General features: G+C 36.7%; 1 protein-coding gene across 24 annotated transcripts in view; it reads left to right on the top strand.

Annotated features, from left to right (window-relative positions):
* The window catches only part of AFDN (afadin, adherens junction formation factor), a 133,436-nt gene that overhangs the window by 69,855 nt on the left and 38,373 nt on the right, over window positions 1-25,208 (top strand). For 16 of the 24 annotated variants that reach the window (XR_008237892.1, XM_052805510.1, XM_052805504.1 and 13 more), the window contains 10 exons: window positions 22-83; window positions 982-1,187; window positions 4,988-5,008; window positions 5,751-5,896; window positions 8,148-8,242; window positions 11,000-11,265; window positions 11,771-11,914; window positions 14,872-15,070; window positions 16,829-16,932; window positions 19,336-19,422. Coding sequence is in view for 23 of the 24 variants with exons in the window: in XM_052805510.1 (XP_052661470.1) it covers window positions 22-83; window positions 982-1,187; window positions 4,988-5,008; window positions 5,751-5,896; window positions 8,148-8,242; window positions 11,000-11,265; window positions 11,771-11,914; window positions 14,872-15,070; window positions 16,829-16,932; window positions 19,336-19,422 (1,330 nt within the window). In the remaining variant the exon portion in view is untranslated. The remainder of the gene's footprint in view (window positions 1-21; window positions 84-981; window positions 1,188-4,987; window positions 5,009-5,750; window positions 5,897-8,147; window positions 8,243-10,999; window positions 11,266-11,770; window positions 11,915-14,871; window positions 15,071-16,828; window positions 16,933-19,335; window positions 19,423-25,208) is intronic. The other 8 variants (XM_052805515.1, XM_052805507.1, XM_052805500.1 and 5 more) reach the window with 1 other exon arrangement.

Below are 25,208 nucleotides of genomic sequence, written 5' to 3'. Positions count from 1 at the left end.
ATTTTTGTCTTCTTTCTTTAGACCTCAGGATACCCACGGACCAGAACTGATACTACCTGCCAGTATTGAATTCAGGGAAAGCTGTGAGTAAATTGTGAAGTTATAACACTAACCTGTTGACACATTTTTCTATAGTGTAATATTTCAGTCAGTTTGAAAACTTAAGGGTAACTTAAGTAAACACTGACAAGAATATTGACTGAACAGATGTTAGCTAATCCAGCAATATAACTTATTTTGTTGGGGAGGCTGAACAGACACTTCAGGTATTGAGGCAGGTTCATGCACATCTAATTCTAATGGCATTTCAACTCTTTATCTTTAGATACTCAAATTTAACTGTGAAAAAATTGTTAATCCCACCTCCTCAACAGTACATTGAATTAATTCTCTTCTATACAGTTCTCCATGCCTTGGATAATAGATTGCATCTTGGTCAAAATCCATTTTATGTAATATCTGATTAAGTTTACATTTTCATTTAGAATTTCATTTTTTGTTTTCTTGGTCCCCAGGTTTTGAAGGTCACAGATCTGGTAGAAAAAATATCATACCAGAGATTGTCCAGACTTCAAATATTTGAAACTAAATAGATTTTGATCAAGCAAAGATGGATTTTTAGTAGTATAAAACTCCCTATAATAAGGGAGCTTTGTAGGAATAGAATGGACAAGGGAAGCCTTGCATTTTCCTGTTCCCTTGAAGATGCAAATTTTCAGCAAAAAGATAGGAAATAGTGCAGAACTGTTTCCTGATGATCAGATTTTCTAGCTTCATATGGAAGTGTGTTGTTAGTGTGCCTAAGTAACCGTAGTACATAATAGACAATTTAGAGTTCAAATTCCTGTAAGTTGCTCCCCCTCTCCCCTGCTCTTGCTCTAAAAAGAAATCCTCTATGTCGCAAGTTATGAAATTGTTTTATTTCATTTTCTTTCTGTCTTTGGCTTTATGACATGTTGTTTTTTTCGTCTTTTTCTACAGCTGAAGATGCCTTCTTATCTGCCATTATAAATTACACAAATAGCTCGACAGTTCATTTTAAGCTGTCACCTACGTATGTTTTGTATATGACATGTCGGTATGTATTGTCAAGCCAGTACAGACCTGACATCACTCCTGCTGAACGTACTCACAAAGTCATTGCAATAGTCAACAAGATGGTGAACATGATGGAAGGAGTGATACAGGTGAGTTTCTCTGCAAAAAAATGTCAAGGGAATTAAATACGTGTTGTAGATTATCTAGTAACCTTCTTAGTCTTTTTCTTAGTTGGTTAAACGCTAATACCTGTATTGATGGCCCATGTGAAGGTTTGCTTTTGTCTCAATGAGTAATGTCAGTGGTAAGAAACTCTCTCCTGAGCAGTGTGGGAGGTTAGGGAGGGGCTGTTGCTCTGAAGATATGTTCTCTGACAAGAAGTTACTCTTCTCTTGTCTAGAAGGTAAGATCTTTGCAAGCATTTCTGGCCGTGAGCTCTTGTAAAACAAGTTGGATGTGCTTATTAAAGAATATTGTATAGATAGCAGTTGTTTGCGCTGATTGATGCTTGAAGTGAACATATTAAAAAGAAACATGACTTTTTAATTTTGATCCTGTTACTTTTACAACTTATGTAACCACAAAAACAGTAATAAAACTGGACTTTTTGAACCAAACTGACACAATTGCTTTATAAAGAGAAATTTAACTTCTCAAATGTTCCGACATCTTCTATGTAGTCTGATGCTATTGCTATTACACGTGCAAGACTTCTACAGAAACACGGGGAGTTCTGTTTTGTGTAGGAATGCAGGATAAGATCCACTGGATTGTCTGTGAAATTAGACAATACCTTGCATTGTGTAACTGTTGATAAAATGTAATGGTCATTTCCTGAAAAAGGAGTGCTAGTTCAGGTATCCTCACTAACTAATTAATTGTTGTAACTTCTTTTGTCTGTGGGTTTTTCTCAGAGGAAAAATGGAAATATATTTCTATATTTATTAAAACGCCTAAGTTTGTTGCAAAAAGTACTGCCATAGTAGCCTGTATAGAGCAAGGACCCTGCTGCGCTAGGCACGGTACAAGTCTAACAAATGCATCAGTTCTGGTTTAGAGAATTTATGATGCAAGTGTTACACAACAGGTTGATTAAGGGAGAAGAGGAAAGTAAACAAGAGAGTGGCATGAGTGTCACAGTAAACCAAAACTGTTCAGGTTTTGGAAGGATTTAGTGGTGTTTTCAGTAGGGAGAATGTTGTAATTGGACAGCTCTGTAAACACAGTGGCCTCCCACCTTTCACAAGAAAGAATGGGAGAAAATGCCAGTGTTGAAGACACTTGACAGTAAGAAAACAAACTAGGTTTCCATGTACGTTCTGAAGCTGATGAGAGGTTGAAAGGTAGTTTGACTCTGAAGTGAAGAACTAGCACATTGCTTTGAGTCTTGATGCTGTGGTAAATGGATATTTGATAAAATTGAAATGGTATCAAAAGTTAAACGTTCAGGTTCTCCTATAAAAAAAAATAAAATCTGGCTGTGGAAGAGTGAATTTGTTAAATTCAGAGGGGATACTCTGGCAGTAGTGGAGAACATGACATGCAAAGAGCCTGAACATAAGCAATTTAGTTGGGAGAATGGAAAGTAAACAATGAAAGGGTAGGCTTCAAATATAATCTGGAAGTTACAGGGCTGAATCAAAGACAGACACTGGTTTATACAACTAATGTAAATGAGTGACAGTGACCCCAAAAAGACTTGCGGTGCCAAGGATGGGTACAGTGGGAAAGCAAAGATAAAGTTCTGCATTCTTTGTGTTGAACTAAAATAGATAACCATGTAGCTGCTAGAAGATACTGGAGAGGTGGACTCAAACATCTGTTTGATGAGAAAACAAATCAAAGCTAGAAAATAGATTATCCTGTGAAAACACTCATTTACAGCACTGAGAAGGGCTTCCCAAATTAAGTCTGACCTTGTGGTTGTTGCAAGCAAGTGTATTTTATATAATCCTGCTAATAGTATTGCAAAACTGTTAAAACCAAGTGTTTGTCTGGACTGTCCTTTGTGAAAGGCTATTTCTACAGCCTTGCAACTCTATAGTTGCAGTCTAATCTCCAACCTAAAATTAAAGGAAGACATCAACAAGGAAGTGGTAGCTGCATGTGTGGTTTGTAGAAGGTGTTATCTAGTTGCAAGAAATAAACTGAAGAGAGTTGGAGGTTGAAGAAAATTGGGAGGAGGTTCTTTCAAATGTCAAGCTGAAGAAGCTGGAGGAAAGGGGGAAAATGACAAATGTGATGAAAGAGTAGAACTTCAGTGAATTTGAAGGTTAATGGGCTGGAGACAAAGAAATGCATTGATTCTAAAGCTTGACCAGGAAAATGTCATTAGCTTCGACCTGTCTTAGTGGAGTATAAACAGTACCAGCTAAGCCAAGTCAAATTACTTCATCTAAGCTGTAGAATGAGTGGTTATATTGATGGCTGTCACAGTTAAATTACCATGTAATAAGTGGCTGTATCACAATAGCTTTTTTTGTATGTCTCAACTGTAAAGCCTGCCTGCGCTGAAAGGCATCTGAGGGTGTGAAAGACGGAGAAGACAGATGGGAGGCAAGGGGAGAGAGGCACCCAAAACAGAAGTAAAGGGTGCACAAGCTCTTGTGCTGTACTGTGGGAGTAAAATAAATTGTTTAGATCCTAATTTTGCCTGCTTAGATCATAAGGAGACTTGATAGCTTTCTGAAGTTACTCAAGTAGTACTTGCTAACAAACTAAGTCTGTGACTTTCTGTAGCCTTTGCATTAGTGTCTGCAAATATTATAGAAGACTTCATATGAGATAGGGATAAAATCGGAGAGATCTATGAGAGGGCTCAGTGCTTTCAACAAAAATCTAGGAATAGAAACTTAATTCATATAAAAAAAGCCAATTCATATAAAAAAAGCCAATTTTTTAATCCGGGGGGTATGTGTGTGTGTGTGTGTGTTCATTGGTTTGTTTTTTTTTTTCTTTTCCCCCCAATTCATTCTGTGGCATTTCTGATCCTCTGCAAATTTTAACATTTGTTTGTAGAAGGAGCATCTCCTTTTGTTCTGTGCCAACACATCTTCAGTCAGTTCAGAATGCCTTGGTTGGAAAGGGGGAAGAAGCAAAAAAGCAGTAGTAATTTGGTATTTTGAGCTGCAACTATAGTAGTAACAGCAAATGACACCTCAAAGTTTTGCGTCTAAGCTCATTGTGTTGCAGGTGGGGGAGAGTGGTCTGCATAGAAAGCCATAAAGAATTAAGTAAGAGCTCAGTTTTAAATAATCAGACAAACATACCTGGTGGAGGTTTTTTTGTTGTTGTTTGCTTAACTCAGTGTAGCTTATCTGTACCAGCATTTAAGAAGCTTAGTGTGGTATTTCATTAGACTCTTTTGTTGTTTAAAACAGTCTTTTTTTTTTTTTTTTCTTTAATTGAAAAGCCATGTATTAAATCTGTCCTATGTGTTTTATGTTTTTTGTTTGGTTTTGTTTGTGTGATTTTTGTTTGGGTGGTTTTTTTGTTGTTTTTTTTTTTTTTCCCTGATGGGGATTTTTCTGTCCCCCTTTGTTTGTACATTGTCTTCATTGCAGCAGTGTGGGCAAATAGCTCCCTGGATCTGTTATGTGGATGGCTACTTACCCCGTTGCCTGCAAAAAGTTCTGCGGGGTTTCTCTGGTGCACTGAGCATGGAATAACCAACTGGTCTGGGATGTCAACTAGTATAGGGCATTCCTTGAATTAATTGTGACATGTGGGCACTTCAGTTCTTAGCTGTTGTGCTACTAGTCCTATTAAAATAATTCATTTTTTAAGAGGGGCTCAGTTGCATCGTAGCTACTGATTAATGCATCTGTGTATAACTGTGAACATAAGTGTTGTACCTTCATATTTAGTGTTTGATTTCTAAAGCTATCATGATTGTTCACAAGTTTCTTTCTTCTATTCTGTTTGATTTCCTTCGTCCGTTTTTCTCCAGGAGGTAGACCAGGTTGATCAGGTAGGATATATTGCTGGGAACTGATCCTAGCTATGTTGGCTTAGCTCAGTTTCTCATGCTGCTTCCATATCAAAATACAATACTCAAACAGCTGGACTTAAACAGTTCATAACACTCATTCAGCAACTGGAACATGCAGTACTAAAATCCTTTTTTGACTTTGCAACTTTTATGGCATTCCATAATTTCTGCTTAACGCACTTCAATGTGGATATGAAATGACCAAAGTTCTTTTTCTTCCCTTTATTTTCTTTTTTTGTTGTTTGTGGTTCCTATTCTTTGGATTTCATCTGAGGTTGCCTGGCCTGGCATTTGTGGTCGGGAGATGGTGAGATAGATCAGTACTTGATACTGAATCACCTGGTATCAAAGCCAGTGAGTGCAGTATCAGAGTGGCAGTGGGCAGTAGTGAATATGCGCTTAAAAGTGCACAGATTACCAGATACTGCATTCCGCTAAGCTCTTAGCGCTGCGTAACTAGACACTTGTACTGTGGCTTTATTGATATGGCTATTGGCAATTTAACAGAATTTCATATGTTCAGTGAAAGTGTTAAAATTGAACTCTACCAGTTACAGCAATTACAATTTTACATATAAACATTTTGCAAATATCTGGTATCTGAGATATGTTTGGTGAAATGGGAAAAGGTACTGGTCTATCTTTTGGAGCTTTTTTAAGCTGCCGTGTTTTATCAGAAGACTATTTCCCTGTGTTATTTCTTCCTTCTTTCTGCTTACAGAAACAGAAGAATATTGCTGGGGCACTTGCCTTTTGGATGGCAAATGCATCTGAGTTACTGAATTTCATAAAGCAAGACAGAGATCTTAGCCGAATTACTGTGGATGCACAAGATGTTTTGGCACACTTGGTTCAAATGGCATTCAAGTAAGGCCATCAAACTTCTGTTGCACTTAACATATTCTATGTATCTGTGGGTTTGAGAATAACTTCACATTTTTGCTAAATTTTAGGTATAGCAATAATGTCTTTTGTGTATTGTTAAATATCTGAGAGGAGGACTAGAGAGGCTAGCCTTACTTCTTTAGACAGATACTTTGTTTTATGAATATGGATCACTGGGCTGGGCAAGGAGTTTCATCTGTTAGCAGTTCTTGCAATAGTTGAGGCTGTCAATGAAAATTTTAGGGAAATGTTATTTAAATTTATTTTGTGTTGATTGCTTTCTCTTAATTTAAGGTTTTTATGGAGATATGAGGAAAGGTTTTTGCTGTTAATATATAAATACATAGGCTTCAGTATTTATGGATCTCTAAAGTATTGAACCTTGCGCTCTTTAAGGGCTTCTAATTATCTACTTTCGTAATTCACATAAATAGCAATTTGCACAGTGGGGGTTTTTCAGTTTTTTCTTAAAAAAACTAAAGACAGGTTTTGGCTTGGGGTAAAATCAACCTATGCTCATCAGCTCAGGCAATTACAATACTGATTAAAAGAAAAATTTAACGAAGTATCCAATGGGAAGGGAAGTCCTCTGAGAAAAGTGTCCTCAAACAAAGATGACATTGAGTGAGCACAGCACTAATCAACAAGAAAGGCTTAATTGTTGTTCATTTGTAGATAGACACACACACACACCCCCAGCCACTATTTAACAAGTATTTCTCAGCGGTGACTTACACCCACCCTTTCCCCACTTGTAGGATGTCTATTTTAAATACAGTCTTTTCATACTTCTGTAATAGCACAGAATATAATCTTTCTATACTGTGACAGGATTGGGAGACCTAACCATGGTTTAACTGTTTAGCTTTAAGGGGAGCTGTATTGCTCTAAAGAGCAATATGTAGTATGTGAATGTAGAATGCGAAACCTTATAATTGCTTTCTGAACTTTTGAAAGGTGTCAGAGATGCACCAAACCACCTTGTATGTACTCCCACGGATTTTTTTTTTTTCCTGTTGGTGAATTATGGGCAAATAGGGTATAGCAAGTAGCTATTTTGACAAAAGTCTTTCAATTTTTGTAGCACCTCTAAATTACTAACTGTTAATGAAGCTATGCCTTTTTGCCACAGGTCAGTGTTTTGGATTGGTGTCTTGAAACAACTCTGCTACTTCAATTTGCTAAATAGTCATTGGAAGACACAATATTGCTGTGGCTAGAAAGGAATGGCACTGTATTTTTCCCTGTACATGATGAGCAGGCTGGATGTGAAAGGGTATTTCTGAATTTTAGCTGTGTGTGAATTCTCCCCTAAGTATACACTGTAACATGGCAGATTCCAAATGGATGTATTAAACTTTTGGAGAACTGTGGAATATATATTTAGAAGGCAAATAAAAAAGCACAACAGGAGCATGAAAAGAAAGAAATCTGCTGTGAAATTGTTATTTGATGGTAACAACTGGCATATACCAGAATTGGTTGAAATTACCATGGCTTTTGTTTTGTAGCAATTGAGGGTATTTCATTAAAAATGTTACCAGTGAAACAGAAAGGGGAGTTGTAGAAAGCCATGAAATATTTTCCTTCATATGTGATTTCAGTTTGATTTCCTTTTAGTTTCAGTTCTTAACAGAAAATGTATAAGTGAATTATCAAAATCAGTGTTAAATTGTTTAATACTAAGAGAAAGAATAATAAAACAAGCTTTTCGTTTCACTGTAGTTAAAGGTAAGAGAAATACAAGAATCAAAAAATCGTTTACATAAAACACTAGGGCCATTTCAGGATCTTGTGCATTGGCTCAGAATAGGAAAATCTTTTTTTTTAATACTACTCTTTGTAGATTTTAAAACAAAAGTGTATTTCTGTTTGGAAAAAATTGTTTTTGCAGTCTTACAGAACCAAAGTTTGGCCTGACAGCATCTCTTTATGTCGCATATGACCTTCGCTTACAAGTGTGGTAGTGATACTGCATTTAAGTGGCTCTGTTCCCTGATAACCTAATTATTTTTTCAACATTTCTAGGAAAGGTACAGGAGAACTGGTCTCTCTGGCCTTTTAAAAAGTATTATTTGGTTCCCTGTAGTCATGTACATAACACTGTGATTTCAGGAATCTTGTAATTTGATAGTTTTCTTTTCTTTAGAAGCATTCATAATGAACACATACAGGATTTTAAAATTTCTTTTTTGGTTTGTTTTTTTTTTTTTTTTTCCCCCTTCCCTTCCAGGTACCTCGTTCATTGCCTGCAGTCAGAACTTAATAACTACATGCCAGCATTCCTTGATGATCCAGAGGAAAATAATCCTCAGAGGCCTAAAATAGGTTAGACTACTTGATCTTCTCTTGTGTCTTTTAAACCATACAATTAACTAGTAATAAATAGAATTTTTCTGAACGGTGATATGACATTCACAAGTTGCCCTAACCCCTGAGAATTGTTTGGATCAATTTTGCATGAATGATAAGAAAGGACAGTAGTGACATTCAATGATTTATATTGGGTTTAAAAATCATGGAATAATTTAGTTTGGAGGGGAACCTCTGGATGTCATCTAATGCAGTGTCTTGCTCAAGGCAGGTGCAACTGGATCAGGTTGTTGAGAGTATTGCCCAGTTGAGTTTTGAATCTCCACTGAGGGATGGAGATGCCACAACATCTCCGAGTAACCTGTTCCAACATTTGACTACCTTAATGGTGAAAATACTTTTCCTATATCTAATTGGAATTTCCTATGTTGCAATTTTTGTGTTGGTTTGTCTGTTGTTCTATGCTATCACTACTGTGTACCTTTGAGAGGGATCTTGTTCTGAACCCCCCCATTTGGTAGATGAAGACAGTGATAAGCTTTGCCCTTAGCCTTCTCTTTCCCCAGGATGAACCAAGTCTACTTCTCTGTCCCTCTTTTATGTCCTCTTCTCCAACCCCCTAATCATCTTGGTGGCTCTCTGCTGAATTTGCTCCATTGAATCAGTATCCTCCTTGTGCTGGGGAGTCTAAAACTGGCTGCTGTGCTCCAGATGCAGTCTCTCAAATGCTGAGTGCATAGGAAGGATGGATTCCCTCCCTTCTGCTAGCTGCACTGCTGCTAACTTAATAGCTTAGTATGCAACTGGCTACCTTTCAAGCAAGGACATGCTGCTTAATGACGTTCAACTTGATGTTTGCCAGGATCTCTATGTCATTTTCAGCAGAGCTGCTTTCTATCCAGATGGCACCTAGCCTATACTGTTGCAAAGAGTTACTCCTTCCCAGATGCAGGACTTGGCAGTTGCCTTTGAACTTCATGAAGTCCCTGTCAGCCCATTTCTCCAGCCTATTGAGGCCCTTCTGAAAAATACTGCTGCCCTTCAGTGTATCAGTATTTCCCCCCAGTTCGGTATCGTCTGTGAATTTTTGCTGAGAATGCACTCCACCTAATCACTCAGGTCATTAATAAAGTCATTAAACAGTATCAGTCCCAGCCTCAATCCATGAGGGAAGCCACTAATAGCTGACTGCCAGCTAGACTTTTTATCCACAAATCCACCCAGTCCAGTGGTCCAGCCAATGTTCTACCTACCTTATCATCTGGTTATCCAGTCTTTATCACGGCAACGTCACTATGAGGATGCTGTGGGAGAATCTGACAAAGTACCTCCCAGGTACTAAGGCGAAGCTGACTGGCCTTGTAGATTCCTGCCAGGGATCCCTGCCACAATACTTTAAATATGATAGCGTGTTGCAGCAATGTCAAGCTTCCTGGGCTATTCTGTCCATGAGAGCATTCTGGTCATGCGTGCTATCCTGCTGTGTCCGTAATCCCGGCTCAGTGACTGTGCTCAGTCTTCCAGTGCCTCTTGCTGTTTTCCATGCTGAACACATTCACGCACAGGCCCCTGAGATAGGACCCCTCTTGTGCTTTTCATGGGGAAAGTGTGAGAGCCTCCTGCATTATGTAGCCTGTTGACTAAAGAAAATGGAAAACATAAAAAAATATTCAAGTTTGAGGGAATTAACCGAGGATAAAATGTTAGGAAGAGTTAAGAAAATAGCGACGTTCTGAATAATTGAAGTAAAGATGATCTGCAGAGCTATTAAGTACAGTCATTCTGTTCAACTATAAAGAGTATTTATACAAAATTCATATATACTTCCTGGTCTTTGGGGTATTAAGCTTGCTGCAGTTGCTTTTTTCCTGTGTTGAACATTGAAGGAAGAATATAAAAATGTACTGTTTTCTTTTTAGTGCCCTGTAGTGTAACAGAGAGAACTTTCTGGGACACAAACCCTGAAAAAGTAGCAAACTGACATTGGAACAAAGGCAGATGATGTTCATTATTTCAGTTACTTTTGAGCTGCTTTATAGATTTCTGTCTTATACAGATAGTTTTTTCCAGTCATGGAATGCTAAAGAAATTAATTTGGTGGTCTCTTCAATAGAGATTTCAGATAAAAGTATTGCCTTAGAAGAAGGCTTGGAGATAAATGTTCTGCTTGCATTCATACATTCTACCAAGAAGCATATAGGGATGTTTGGTCTTGGTGAAGCTAACAGGAGGTCCTTACTGCTTCTTACATAATATTGCAGTGAACTAATGGGCAAAAGGAAATTTGAATAATATTGTAAAAAACTAATGTATAAAGTACATCATGCAATGCACATACTTTCTGCTGAAATTTTTTGATACAATTTGATATTTAACTGCAAGGACCTGTGGAATAATTGCAATATGCATTTGAAACAGTAGAATATAAAGTTTTTAAATTGTTATTAAAAATAATAGAAAAATGAGTTTACTCAAGTGAGGACATGATTTAAGTGTCAGATATAACCAATTATATACTTGTATATTAAATATTTCCCCAAAAGAATTTATTTTCATTTCAGGAGTTAAAAAACGTATTTCAGCTATCAGTTTAATGTTTCTCCATCTTGAAAACCACGAAGCAGTGAATTTATTTCTGTAACTTAAATACATGCAGGTTCTGCCTAGCATTTATCAACCTGGGTTAGGTGCCTTTGTGTTATTATTTATGGCCTAAATCAGTTGTACATTGCAGTATGTGAATGTGATTTGCTTTTTGTTTTATCTTTGTAGATGATGTGCTGCATACATTGACTGGGGCTATGTCCCTCTTGCGACGATGTAGAGTGAATGCTGCTCTGACTATACAACTCTTCTCCCAGCTGTTTCATTTTATCAACATGTGGCTTTTTAACAGATTAGTTACGGCCCCAGATTCAGGGTTATGTTCACATTACTGGGGAGCTATTGTTCGTCAACAGTTGGGGCATATTGAAGCCTGGGCGGAAAAACAGGGTTTAGAATTGGCTGCTGATTGCCACCTGAGCAGAATAGTGCAGGTGAGTGTGGGTATTTCTGATTAACATTTCTCCTATAATTTTATATTCAAAGAGAATATTTGTATATTCTGTGTTCCGGGAGAATAGCATGTGGACAAGTGTAGTTTGTGTGTTTCGATCCTGGAACATTGAGGTGGCATGCAAAAACACAACATATGTTTTTTAACATCATTTATATTAAAGTTACAAGTGAAATTAATAATTAGTGATTTTGACCAATGGGATGTTCAATTTCTGTTTATAAGACTGAGCTATAACTATGCTGAACAGAGTAACTGAAAAATTGGTATGCCTCATTTATGATAGGTTTAGTATTAATTCATCTTGCAGGTACAGAAGATATAATTAGTGGTTGGTTGGGGGATATTTATGCTGCTTCTGTAACAAATCTGGATTCTTGCTTTGTCTTTTCCTATCTCTCGTCTAAAGAAAACTCAGAAACCAGGCTTAAGGTTCCATTCTGCTCTGGATTTTTCTCCTATGACTTTTTTTTTTTCTCTCCTAGGCAACCACATTGCTTACCATGGACAAATATTCACATGCAGACGTTCCAAATATTAACAGTACTTGCTTTAAGCTGAATTCTCTGCAGCTACAAGCTTTGTTGCAGAATTATCACTGCGCTCCAGATGAACCACTCATCCCAACAGTAAGTCTCTTCTATCGCTTCCTGTGCTGTTGAACATACCTGAGGAATATAGACTTAAAGTAAAAGCACTGCCTGAAAATAGCTATCTTATTGTTGATTGGTCTGGAATTGTTACAAGAAGAGTCAAAGAGGGCGATCTGCTCTCCATACAATAAGAAGTATCGGTGGTATCAGCCGGCTTCTGGCCACCAACTTTGGTGGGAGTACTTCACTGCAGCTTGAGCAGGGTATTACCAAGAATCTCTCTTACACCGGGCTGGAATGTAGGATAACACTGCATGTTGAGCATACTCAGAGAGGTGTCACTGCACCTTACACCATTTGTGGATGAAATATCCAGTAAGGTGGTAGAGGAGAGGTGCACAGAGCACTCCCAAAAGCTAGTTCTGTGTATAACCACAGAAACAAAGATGGAAATTTTGACTGTAGAAATCAAATGAAAGAAGCAGGAACACTAAGCTTTTTTACACGTGGGATGTAAAAATCCATGAATCTTGAATCCCTTTATACAAGCAGTAGACAGATTGTCCTTTGATGGACAGATTGATACGTGGAACGTGTATGTAGAGAGAGATGTTGTTTTCAGAACTTTTTTATTTTGGTATTTAAGACATAACTGACTATTCTAAGTTTTATCCATGGGAAACATATTTTTGGCAAAAGTCAAAAGAGGTTTTGTGTTCCTTGCAGAATTGTAATCATATGTGGATGACAACTCTTAAGGTAAACCCTGATTACAGGCTAGTTGACTGATCTCAAAAATCTTAAAAGGTGAAGATATTCTAATATTTATATAACTGAATGCATTGTCTACAATGTCTATTTTTTAATAACTTTGGATACATCTGTTTATTAAATCAAAGGTACCAATACAATGGTTCTAAAGGTGTTAAGGGAGACTTGTAGCTTCAATATGTTTTTATATATTGGCTACCAAACCAAAAAGTCCTTTGCTGAAGAACATAGCTTGTATTTCATGTTTACACATAGGTAGAATTCCACAGTTTGTTATTATTGTTCTTTAGGGACCTCCAAAGAAATACAGTGCTAGATTTGACTGGTCTTCTTTGTGTCAGAGGGAGGATTACAACATGGCTAGTTTGTCCTCTTGTGGTGAAGTGGTATTTGGGACTTCTTTGCTCCTTGCTATGAAAAAGACTTGTACACTGAAACTCTGACTTACTGCTGCCAAATCTGAAAAATTTCAGGGCTTGGAATTTGTTCAAAGGAATATAAATGTATTTACTTTTACTTGCTTTAGTTTGATGTAATTCTTTTAAAAATTAGCACCTTTTATGGTAAAAAGGCCCTTTCAAAGAGCACTTCTAAAGACAGGCTGGATTTATCTGACTTCCCCCTGGAAATTTGCTGAAACTGGACATTCAGATGAGAACACTTACACTGTGTTGTCTCAACTGTGTTCTGCGTTGTGCTCCAGTAATAAAATTGTTGTATCAAGCTTACAGATTCTGAGTTGCGTGTTTGTGTAACTGGGGTGAGATAAAGACCAAACTGTCAAGCTGGTCTTGGGAGCCAAGTAGAAGCTGTAGAAAGAGACTGGAAATCACATCTGAATCTTTGATAAAGCATATACTTGTAGTAAAGCAATCTATATGTAATATTGGTAGCAGCTTCAGATAAATTAGTTGTAGTAATTCTGTCTTGATGCCAGCAAAATCACACATCTCTGGGGTGAGTTCTCTTCCCGAAAGAATGGTGGTTAACTAGAGGTAAAGATAGTTTTAAGTATTGGTGCTACCTGCTTGTTCAAATGTAGCGATGAGTCAAACCTGGGGTGATTTCTTGGTTCCTAAGGCAGACCATGCAACTTGGAACAGACTGAGTGCTCAGAGAATTACTACTTATATCTTTTTAAAAGTTGCCTGTAACTTTTTTTTATTTCACTTAACAATTGAATACTTTCAAGCTAAAACTTAGGCCAGCCTAAGGCATTTAAGGGAACAGAAAAATGGAGGAACTGCTTGAGGAGAGAGAGAGAGAAGAGCCTTTTCATTGTGCACTCTTCTGAGTAGTTTGGGATAAATAGAAGAATGTAGAAACACAGTGCTGCTTGGACCTTTACTTTTTGCGAAGTTGTTAGGAATTTGATTTGTGTTAACTTCTGAATTAATTTTCCTCAGTTCATATGATCTAATAACAGATATCCTACTGGAACCTTACAGATCTGTCTAAAATGTAGAAGGAAAACTACTGTGTGCTACATGCAACCGCAGTAGCTATCTTGTGAAAAGTACACTGGGTTCATAGAGCTTTTTGTGATGCTAAGTGGAACAGTTGTGCACCAAATGTAAAACTTAAAAGTTCCCTGCCACACCTTGAGTGATCCTGCTCATGTGTTGTGTGTTTCTACAGTGTTATGTAAAGAATAGATATCTACATTAAGGGATCCTTCACTTTATACTGAGCTCCCAGGAAATGTAGAATTCAATTAGTTCTATAAAGCTTCCAAACTAGAGAACTGTATATGCCATTGGTCCTCTGTGTTTGTGTCCTGATGGAGCTGAAAATCCTGTTTTACACAAGTTGTCTGTTTCTTTTCTATATATTTAGCCTTACAGAAGTATGTATACACTCAACAAAGTGTGAAAATTTTGAAGCTGCCTGTGATTCTGCCTCTGCACATGCATGTTCTCTGCTATGTATTTTTAAATACAGCTCTCATGTCAAGTAAAAACATGCACCATAAGTTTTGAAAATACTGAAGAAAAATAAATGCTGCTCTTATATTCTCTAACTACATGATCTATGGGATTTAATCAAATAAAGCAATGCATTGTACTGACTGTGTGTGGTGGAGCTGAAGAAGTTTTATATCTGATAATCTGGTTTCCAAAGTCCTTTTTCTTGTACTCTTAGTATTTTCTTAATGTTAAGTTTTTTTTCTTTAACGAAAATTATCCCTTTATAGTAACAATGTCTTTCTGCCTTCTATCCAGGAACTGATAGAGAATGTAGTAACTGTTGCAGAAAATACGGCTGATGAACTTGCTCGCAGCGATGGCCGAGAAGTCCAACTGGAAGAGGATCCTGACTTACAGCTACCTTTTCTTTTACCAGAAGATGGCTACTCCTGTGATGTTGTCAGAAATGTTCCAAGTGGTTTACAAGAATTTTTAGATCCACTCTGTCAGAGAGGTTAGTTCTTCTGTTGTTGTACAATGATCTTCTTTTTTTGGCGTAGCGAACACAGAATGCAAAATATATGTTAGCTAAATGTAGACTACTTACTTTTTCTTTATGTATGTTTCAGTCTTTTTGTACTGTGTTCTTTAAATGTGTACTTTTGCAACCCATAAAAAGTATGCAGGAATTTTTAATCCTTACCCTTTCTCTCTGTCCCTTTCATTCACTTTCAAAGTTCTAAATAAGCAGTGCTGAGTTACTAGTGCCTACTGAAACTTTGTTTTGCCTTTGCTCCAGGGTTTTTTGGATTTTGGTGCTAGAGCAGCAAAAATCTACATAAATGTAAATTTTTTAATGCTTCAAAAATTTCACAGTCAACTTTTAAAGCTAATGTGAATTAAATAAAGTCACTTTTTTTTTACTCATCAGCTGCTTCCATATAACAAAAAAACACAAGCTAAAACCGGTTCTTTTAATGTTCATCACTGTCAGAATGTATGGTTTGGGCATTTGTAGTCCAACGAAATTTCAGATGACAAGTTGAGAGCTCTTGTGGTTGGGCGAAAGTGACCTAAACTTGAGAAAGTAAAGCAGGGGGTCTCTCAGAGCATTTACAGTGAATGAACAAGTTATGATCCTTATCTTGTGCTAGTCAATTCTATTAGAAGCTTTTTTGTTATGTAATTTCTTAATAATTTTCTGCTTGAAAAGCAGTTGTTTAAAAATTTCCACATGAATATCATGGTAGGTGGGACAGCGAAGGAGGCTATCGACAAAGCAGACTTACTCTATCTTACAGGGAAGTTGTGTAATTTTTAGTTCCAACTCAGTTTATAGAAAAGCCATATTCTTTCATTTAAAAAAAAAAAAAAAAGTAGGAAACTGACTGTTTTGAAAGTACAGTGAGTTACAGAGGATGTAGTCTTGAGACTAAAGAAGACTAGTAGAATAAATTTTTTAATCAATAAATATAATTCACTTGCCATACAAATGTCTGTATACTTATTACAAGTAAGGGCTTTTTAATGCATACGTTCAAAATTTAGTTTTTAGGTATCCCTTAAATTATGCTGAGGGGCTGGTTTGCAGTAAATCAATGTAAAATGAATTGCTGAAAGATGGTCTTTGCAAGGAGGAGAATCTCATGTATTTGGATGGAGTGATTTGTAATTTGACTGTGATGTGGATTCTCACTGTTCCTGATTTAGGAGTCAGTGTTGGATACCTCTCAGCTGCTGTGGCTCCATTTTATTTAAATTCTAGGAATTGCTTAATTAACAAAAAAACCCCAAACCACCAAATAAAACCCCACTTTAACTGCATAGTTGCATTAAAAAAAAGTAATGAGTCCAGGTGAAGCTTCACCTCTGCCGAATCTATGCTGGACTGGTTAGCTAGCTAGACACTCTGCAAAACAGATTTCTGTGGTGCTGTCTTATTCAGAGTTTTCTGGTGGTTTGTATTCTAAAAGATGACTTGGTGTTTCATGTCTCTCTTGAGTCATGCAATATTTTGCAGCCTAAGAGTTTTCTATGAGCTTGTAGTGTTTTTAAATACGTATGTTTCTCAGAAGCAACAGCTATAAACTAGGATTTTGTAGATACCATAAAATTGCAGTGGAACACATAATGGCATCTAAGATACAAGATTCAACATAGTAATGAATATAAAAAGATAAATACTGCGATTTGGTCTTTCCTTGTGGCAGGCTATTTGATTTTAATTAATCTGTTGAGAAAATAACCATGTTGATGTTACTTTCTCATTTAGGTTTTTGTAGACTAACACCTCATTCACGGTCACCGGGCACGTGGACAATATACTTTGAAGGTGCAGACTATGAAAGTCACCTGTCACATGAAAATGCTGAGCTAGTAAGTATTGATTCAGTGAATAATTGTCAAAACTTGAATAGTGATTTCTTGGCAAGCCATTGTGTTTTACGTGATGAGTTTTAATCCTTATTAGGAAGAACAGGCTTCGTAATTAAACATGTAGTTCATCAGTAATTTGGTGAATTGAAGTAACTACTTGCAGATTTTTTGAAGTCAAGTGTTTTTCTAGGCTGTGGCATGATAAAATTCTCATGTAAGCAAACGTTGTCTGTTGTGTTCCCCCACCCTGGGAGTAAAGAAATTCCTTTTAAACACGGCAAAAATACATATGGACATGCACCTCCAAATAACCTGTAATGTGAATGGAGCTGCAGGCTGCTTTTATTTATAAACTGGCATTTACCAACTAAGTGTTTAGTATTAAGTTGTAATCTGGTATTTTTTTCTGCTAGGTTTTCAGGAAAAATTCTTTAGTTTTCCTTTTCATTATACTTATTTAAGAAGGGTTTCACTTCAGTGTGAGGTGGCTTTTTTTCTATTGTAGGGTTTTTTGTTTTGTTTTGGGTTTTTGTTGTTGTTTTTGAATATGTGATAACCAAGAATACCAAAGTTACAGAGCAACTTGGTTTTGGAAAGATGGTGGCTTTATGTGAAATAATTTTTAGAGCAACTAAACAGAAATAGCTTCATGTTTATAAGTTAGATGACATTATGCAGTCTTGCTGCAGTGGCCTAAAGAACGCATTTACTTTGCAGAAGAGAGCATCTCTGAAATCTGTATGACTGATACAGGAGAGCCCAGTCTTGAACTGATAAGCCAAGCTCTGCAGGTTTGGTGTCTCCATAAACAGGCATTTGACTGAGGAAAATATAGCAGAGACATTCTTGAGACATCATACTCTTCCTCCTCCCTTTGTAACTCTAAAGAAATGCATTTTTTTAGAGCTAGTGGAAACACAAATCATCTGAGGTCATACTAGGTATTTGCTGTTCCTCATACTAAGAAGAAGCTGAAGTAGAGTTCTGGCCAGTCTTCCTTAAAAAGGCTTGATAAAGAAATGCAGGATGAGTGGATGCTACTATTTCATTCATTCATGGAAATGAATGCCATGTAAGACTCTTCAAATAACCTGATCTAATCATTTTTCTCTCTGGCGCGTGTTTGTTAATTGAATGTGCTACACTTGAGAGTGCTAGAAGTCTTTAGCCTTGCTGTCTGAGCAGGGCTCTAAATGCCAGTTCACAAATCACCTCTTGGTGCAACATCTCTACATAATCTAAATAGTAGGGAAATGTTCCATTTTATAGCTCTGAGGTCTTCCCCCCCCTGCCCCCCGCTCCCAAGTCAAAACTTCTCACAATTCTGCTTTTCTTGGCAGTCAGGAGAATTGCCCAGGCTAGGCAGTCCTCCTCAAATCTTCACTGAAGATTTTCTTTTGTTTGTGGACCAAGAGAGAAATTCAGGATAGACTGATGGCAAAGTCATGTTCCCAGTGACTTACCTTTTCCAGTGTGTATGTTTTTTGTTGAATTAGTTTAATAACATTTCTAGTAAAATTAATGGAAAAAATCCTAAAGTTGGAATAGGTTCTGTTCTTGTGCCATCCCTGGCACAGGAGTGCTAAAATACTCCTAAAAAACGCTTGCTTTTCTCATACTTGAACTTCATCAAAAAGTGTTAGTATTTTTTGAATGAATTTCCTTTGCTTATATTTTTAGTTTGTCATGCGTCTTGTGGAACTTGCAGTTAGCAGATTTTAATATGAATACAAGCTAGGGTGCTTTCACTTACATGCTTCAGCTAATGAAGGCTGTGATGGCAACTTTTTGAGTAGTGGGAACTGGCAATGTTGCAAAGATACAAAGAAAGTTACTGAACATGGTTAGGGGCTCTGGTGGTATTCGAGTTACAAAGGTTTCAGAAGTGAAATTTTTTGGAACTTTCTTTGAAAGCTTTAACTCTGCCTCTGAAATGAATTGGCCTCTTAATATCTTTGCAGAATTATTATCTTCTAGATGCAGCACTAAAAACTGAACTCCATATAGATCACCCTCACCTTTCTAATAGGGGCCTACTGAGTCTGAACTTCAGTTTTCATTAAAAGTTACTACAGTTTTATAGACCTGTTATATTTCAAATTGAATCATTAATAATCTCTTTACTGAATTAGAGAAAGAGAAGCAATGAGTAGGCTTCAAAGCTTCAGCAGTGTTCATAACACAGGTGTAATACTTGATAATGTGAATCCATGTTAATCAAATGTTAGAGATTCTACCTTTTAAAATGGAGTACCAGACATCATATTTAGGGTGCGAGATCTGCTGCTGCACTAACAACTTAGTTTTGATTGTAGATGAACTATTTTGCGCAGTAATTTTCCTAGCCTGGCAGCGAATATGAACTCTTGTTTTTTTTCTTCTTTCCCCTTCCCTGTTTGATAGGCTCAGCCTTTGAGGAAGGAACCTGAAATTATCACTGTAACACTAAAAAAACAAAATGGAATGGGCCTGAGCATTGTTGCTGCCAAGGTATGGAAGTCAGTTTGTTTAAGTGTTATTGAAAAAAGCTTTTTTTAAATCAGCCTGCTGTGGAAAATGTTAATGGAAAAGTCTATTTCCCTTAAGTTTGTTGTGCACATCATGCTGATCATACTTTTATTTTGGCTGGGCAATGTTTCTGTAAAATACACAGATGTGAACAATGCAAGAGGAAACATAATATGGATGTAGTTGTTATGACATTTAAGTTTAAACCTCTACTACAGGTTTACTCATTTTTCAGAGCCAAAAATTGACAGTGTTATTAAATGGAATTAATAAACAGTCTTATTTAGCACTTCTGAAAAGTAACAGAAGTGTCTAGGAAAGAAAAGCAGTAGATATAAAGAATAAAATGTGTGGCTTTTTTTTTCTAATTTGATGAATAAATAAAATAAATATATACATTAAAGTTTGTATACTTTCTACTATGAAGACAACACCTTATGTTTTGCACAGTGTACAGATGCATGTATGACTTCAGTTTTGCTTCTTTATAGTAGAGAGCTAGTGTGTTAAGTAGCTTTGTGAAGGAGGGTATATCTCTTGCCCTGACTTGCTGAAATTGTGGGTGTATGCTACTCTTAGTAGCACTAGATAGTAATGTATAGAATGCATATACAACTCCAGCCACCAGATGGAGGACTCCACTAGTTGGTTGGTTTTGCTTTATTAACTGGGTCACATAGCAGACAAAATCGTTGCGTTTTAAGCTTGTTATAAATTATGCAACAGTGATATCCAATAGTCCTTGTTGTCATTATGTGGTGTGGAACAGATAAAACAAGTCTTTCCTATGTCTCTTCACTGTGTAGTACATGAAACTTCAGAATGCTGTAGTCCTCCTTGGCACTTGGTGCATGGGCTGAAAACATGATTGTTCTACTGCTTTTAAGTTATCTCACATAGTTAATTGCTTCTAAACAGCGCTATTTTTTTTCTACAACTTTGCTCATTTCGTAGTCTGTTCTTGAAACAGTAATCTTGCATGGTATCAGCTTTTAAGATTTATTTCTGACATCTGTGAAGGAATACCAGGTATCAGGTGTATGTTGCTAACAATCAGCAGTTATTGAGGAAACCATTCAGGATCTGAAAAATGTAACTCAATGTTCTGCTGTTATTTTGGTGGAGTGGGTTAATAATTTGAGAAGCAAATACTAGATCTTGAGATACGCCAGATTAAATATGTACCAAACTTCTGACTGCTATCTGCATTTCTGTTGAACGTTTCAAAATGTGTAGTGGAAATTATTTTTTTTTCCACTTTAAACTGTGAAATCTGATTTCTCATGTAGAGAGAAGCAGGATATAGCAGGGGGGGAAGTTTCCCTTTTCATTGGAGCTGGCTGGCTTCTATATGTTGTTTTAACAACTGACACTCTTTAACTTCCGTTAGCAGTATGTAACAGTGCTACTGGTCAGTGTGTAAGCTTGATTTGAAAGTTTTTTACAAATTATTTAACCAATTTCATGATTTCTTTAACGTGATCAGTGATGGAAGCAGCAGTCTTCCTCTCAGCACAGTTGCAGAAACACTCACTGGTTCAGGCAGTGATTGCATTTCTCCTTGCTGCTGCGTGCCTGCCACAATATTGGAATTCTGACTTTAAAACGATTATATCTTAAATCTTGATCTGAAATAAGCAAGAGGCAGATTTTTATTTTAGTTTCAGTGTATGTAGAATAGAAACTTTGGCTAAATTTGAAGTCAGCAGAATGTCCATTGGATAGAAATAATCGTCTTGCATTAAGTGTCGAAACAAGTTGCTGTAGTAGTTAAATAGGATTATTTTCAAGGGGTTATTTCAGGGTTTCAAAGTTGCTTATTGTAAGTAATTAATAGCATGTTTTTCCTGTAATAGGCTTCATAAAAACAACAGAGTAAGGAAGAATACACAGACATTAATTTTCTCAATCTGGCCAGAGCAGAACAGATTAGAGAACTGAGTGAGTGTGACTGAGAAGCTAGCGATAGTGGGTGGATTTTTTTTTTTCTTTCCATTCCTATCTTGCTGACTTTTACGAATAATTTTTCCAACAGGTCTCCAGTCATGTATCTTTTACCAGCATAAAAATTAAAATTCTTTTTTTTCCTTTGGCTGAGGAAAATGGATGAAGAAGTCCGGTAGACTATTTGTTAAAATTTTCCAAACATTAACCGGATAGAATATCTGAAATGAGAGGGAGAGGCGAGTGTGAGAATAGACGTAGGTTTTTCTAACTTTTTTAATAGTAAAAGGTTGGCTATCAAATGCTTGTATGAAAGTACCTTATAGTTGAAGAAATGAAAGCTCATATTCAGTTTCAGAAATACACAGTTACTGCTGCCATGCACAGGATCCCAGTTTGATTGCTGACCCAATTACATTTCTTGAACTATCGGTTTCTAGAGTGCTTCAAAAGTGCTGTAATAAAAGAAGATGCAGCGGCTGGTCAACAGGTGGCCCTGCTCCAACCAGTGAAAGATGACCCTGAATCTATTCAGCTTTGATTAGGAAAACAGAAGGTTTTTTCTGTGATGTGACAAAATAGTTGCTCCCGGTAACAGGCTGTGAGAATGCCTTTGCATGTCAGTGCTGACCTGCCTTTCTTGTTAAGTCTTATTGGGCTCCTTGTACTTGTCACTGGCTTTAGATGAAGTTGGTTAAAATGTAGGTTGGTGGTATTCTAGAGATGGATGAAATGGGCAGATTCTCAGAGATCATAAAAATAATTCCTACTGACTGCTTTTCTTCCTTCTACCCATTGCAAAAAAATGTGCACTTTCCTAGTAATCTGTGCTCATCTCTAAGGAAACATGTAACAAATTTATCATTTGATAATTCTTCTGAGTTTTTACTAGTTTGCAAGGTTTTGTAGATAAAGTCTGTGCCAATTAAGAGTTTTTAATGGGGAAATTTAGATATCATACCTTACATACCCCTTCCACACCAAATGTTCTTAATTACCAAGCTACTGTCATGCCTTCTCTGCTGCAATCAAAAAAGCTGATTGGAGTTGAAGCATTTATACAAGCAGAGAAGTGATGCAACTTGCATTGAAATGCTGTGCACCTGCTTATTCTTACGGTAGATGATTTCAGTTTGTGATATGAGGTGATTGCAAACACATTGACATTAATGTAAAAACAAAACCAAAGGAGGTAAGTCAAGGAGTATATGAAGGTGTTAGGTCCCTGGGGACCCCTTATTTGATCATCTTTCAACCTAATGACAGGTAAAATGTTTAAGTGCATTACTTTTTAATTAAATAAAATACGAGTAGCTGTGAAATAGAAGTTTTAAAGGCCTGCCAGGAGTGCTGGAGAGAGCAGGAATGCTGCGCATCACCTAGTTCACCTCACTGGCTGTAAGGGTGTTTCCTGAGCCCCTTTGAGCAACCATGTAGTAAGCATGTACATTATATGCAAACATACCAGAAAAAACAAGTTTGGTTATGAAACAACTGTTAGCTGCCAGAGCACTGTAAACAGTGTTGTGTTTGTATGGGGTTTGTTTGGGTTTTTTAAATTGGGAAAATACCTAACAGCATTTCTTAAACTGAATACACAGATTTTTATTTTTATTTAAAGTTAAATTGTATAGCTTCAGATGTGATCCAGAAAGGTAACTGGTTGTTCTGCTGCTTTGAAGGTGTTGCATGTTTTCTTACAGTAATGCTCCTGTAGCTTTATTAGCAGTAGCTTTTGTAATAGGTATATTGAAATGTAGTTGGTAGGAGTGGTTGGGCATCGGGAACAGTATTGCTTTTTGAGGTTGTGTGCAGAATTTGGTTGCTCTAACCCTGAAAGATGTTTTGATGTTAAAAGCTGCCTGACTCCCAACCACATTGCGGTTGAGTTTTTATGAAATCCAGATGATTTGGAAGCAGCGTGTGCATGCAGTTTACTTTAAAAATATATCGCTTTTTGGGGGCTTTCACATGTGACTTCTCAGCCATCTGTGGGCCAGCACATTACTTCCTGTTTAATTTGGAGGTTTTTTTGTCTTTTGTACAAAAGGGCTCCCTTTTTGTTTTTTCTAGCAGTTTTCAAAGTTCAGTAAAGCCTCTAAAGTAAATGGAAGTCAGAACAGCATAACTGATTACGTAAGAGTCTGAATATTGTATTGGTTATAGCTGGTGTTGATAAATGCTACACTGTGTCATAGCATCCAGCTCCCAGTTATCTTGATGGGTATCTTGGAGAATCCAGCAGACTAGAGTGGTGGTTGCTGTTGAGGGCTGAAAGAGAAGTGGAGAATTGTTTTTTTTCTTTCAAGGATCTGTAGTCCCGGAGATCAAAATGTGGTTTTCTGTTGTTGGAAGAACAGAATCCATGGTAAGTCTGTTCAGGTTTCTGTTGGGACTGTTTTTCTCTGAAGTTTTAAATACTATCCCTGTACTTTCTCCTGCTCTCTTGCTTGTTTAAACCTGCCAGTAGTTATTTGTTCGTGTAGCAGCAATGTAATACAGCATGCAGTTAAATATAGTCAGATGTTAGTAGCTAACTTTCTAAAATCTAGAAAGAAAAAAACTAATTTTTTAGCTTGTTCTTCATAGGCACTTCTCAACTTTGTGGAAGTGACTATTAATATTCAAAGTTTTAGGTGTGATAACTGCTGTTTTACTGTGGCAGAGCATGAATAGCATGACCTGTGATCTGTTTACTTGTCATATTAGTTGGCTTTAATCCAGGTTCCTCTAAAAGTCTGTTTTCCCCTTATAAAGCCTTAGTAGAATAATTAAAATTGACATCCCAGACAGTATATATAGGATTTTTAATACTCTGTAGACCCTTCTGAAAAGACCAGAACATGCAAATACGTTGCAGTTAGGATATCTTATGTTCAACACATTCACAGAGTGAAGGCATTTAAATTCTGTTTACTGCACAAAAGAAAGAATTCCCATGTTCTGCAAGAATGATAGAGCAGGTTTTGTTGATTAATCTTCACATGCTGGTTATATTCATTAGTATGCTACGATTTAGTCCTTTAAAGTATGGCACACTTCTACTTCTTGCTCAGTCATCTTTTATTAGTAGAACAGAAACAGCTACCTTAAAATATATACAGGCACCTTAAAATACATACGTGTATGCCCCTACTGGCATATAAATCAGAGTGTATTTTCTAGGGGGGTTTTTAATGGATGGTCAAATTAAATATTTTCATAGCACTTGCTAAAATAGGATGAGATGGTGATAAGGTATTTCTTTTTAATAGAAGCATTTCAAACACCGAGTGTGACAGTTCCTCAATAAATATTCTGGGGAAAGGGCTTACTTTTCTAAAAACAAGTGTGTGGCATCTTAACCATGAGTAACTTATATTATTTGGCAACTTTGTTTGTTCTTAAGGTTTAATTAAGTCATTCTAAGTTGCTTTATTTTCTAAACTGTTGCTCGTAATTTTATATTTAACAGTCAATTAAAGGTGTTAAATTTAAGGAGGGTTTGAGACTACGAGGAATATCAATTTCAATGTGAAATTTTTCTGAAAGTTTGTTCTACAAATATCTTTTAGGTGATTTGTGTAGAAGGAATAGGCTTAAACATTCATTTAATTATTTCCCCCCCCCCCCCCCCCCAAATTGAAAATTAGGTATATAGTTCATACTGGTAACATAATAGAAAAATTTGATATAGACAGTTGATGAGATTTTTTTTTTTTAATAACTGTTTGTTAGCTCCTTATTTGTGTTCCAGGTCTTAAGATTTCTTAAGATTTCAGGTACCTCACTATCTGAAGTTGTCTTGTGACTGTGCTTTCTAAGTATTTAAGGAAAATTTTTGC

Source organism: Harpia harpyja, chromosome 13, assembly GCF_026419915.1.
Source record: "Harpia harpyja isolate bHarHar1 chromosome 13, bHarHar1 primary haplotype, whole genome shotgun sequence".
In the NCBI taxonomy this organism is placed as follows: domain Eukaryota; kingdom Metazoa; phylum Chordata; class Aves; order Accipitriformes; family Accipitridae; genus Harpia; species Harpia harpyja.
Note: the sequence above shows the minus strand (reverse complement) of the source record. Positions and strands in the feature narration are given on the sequence as shown.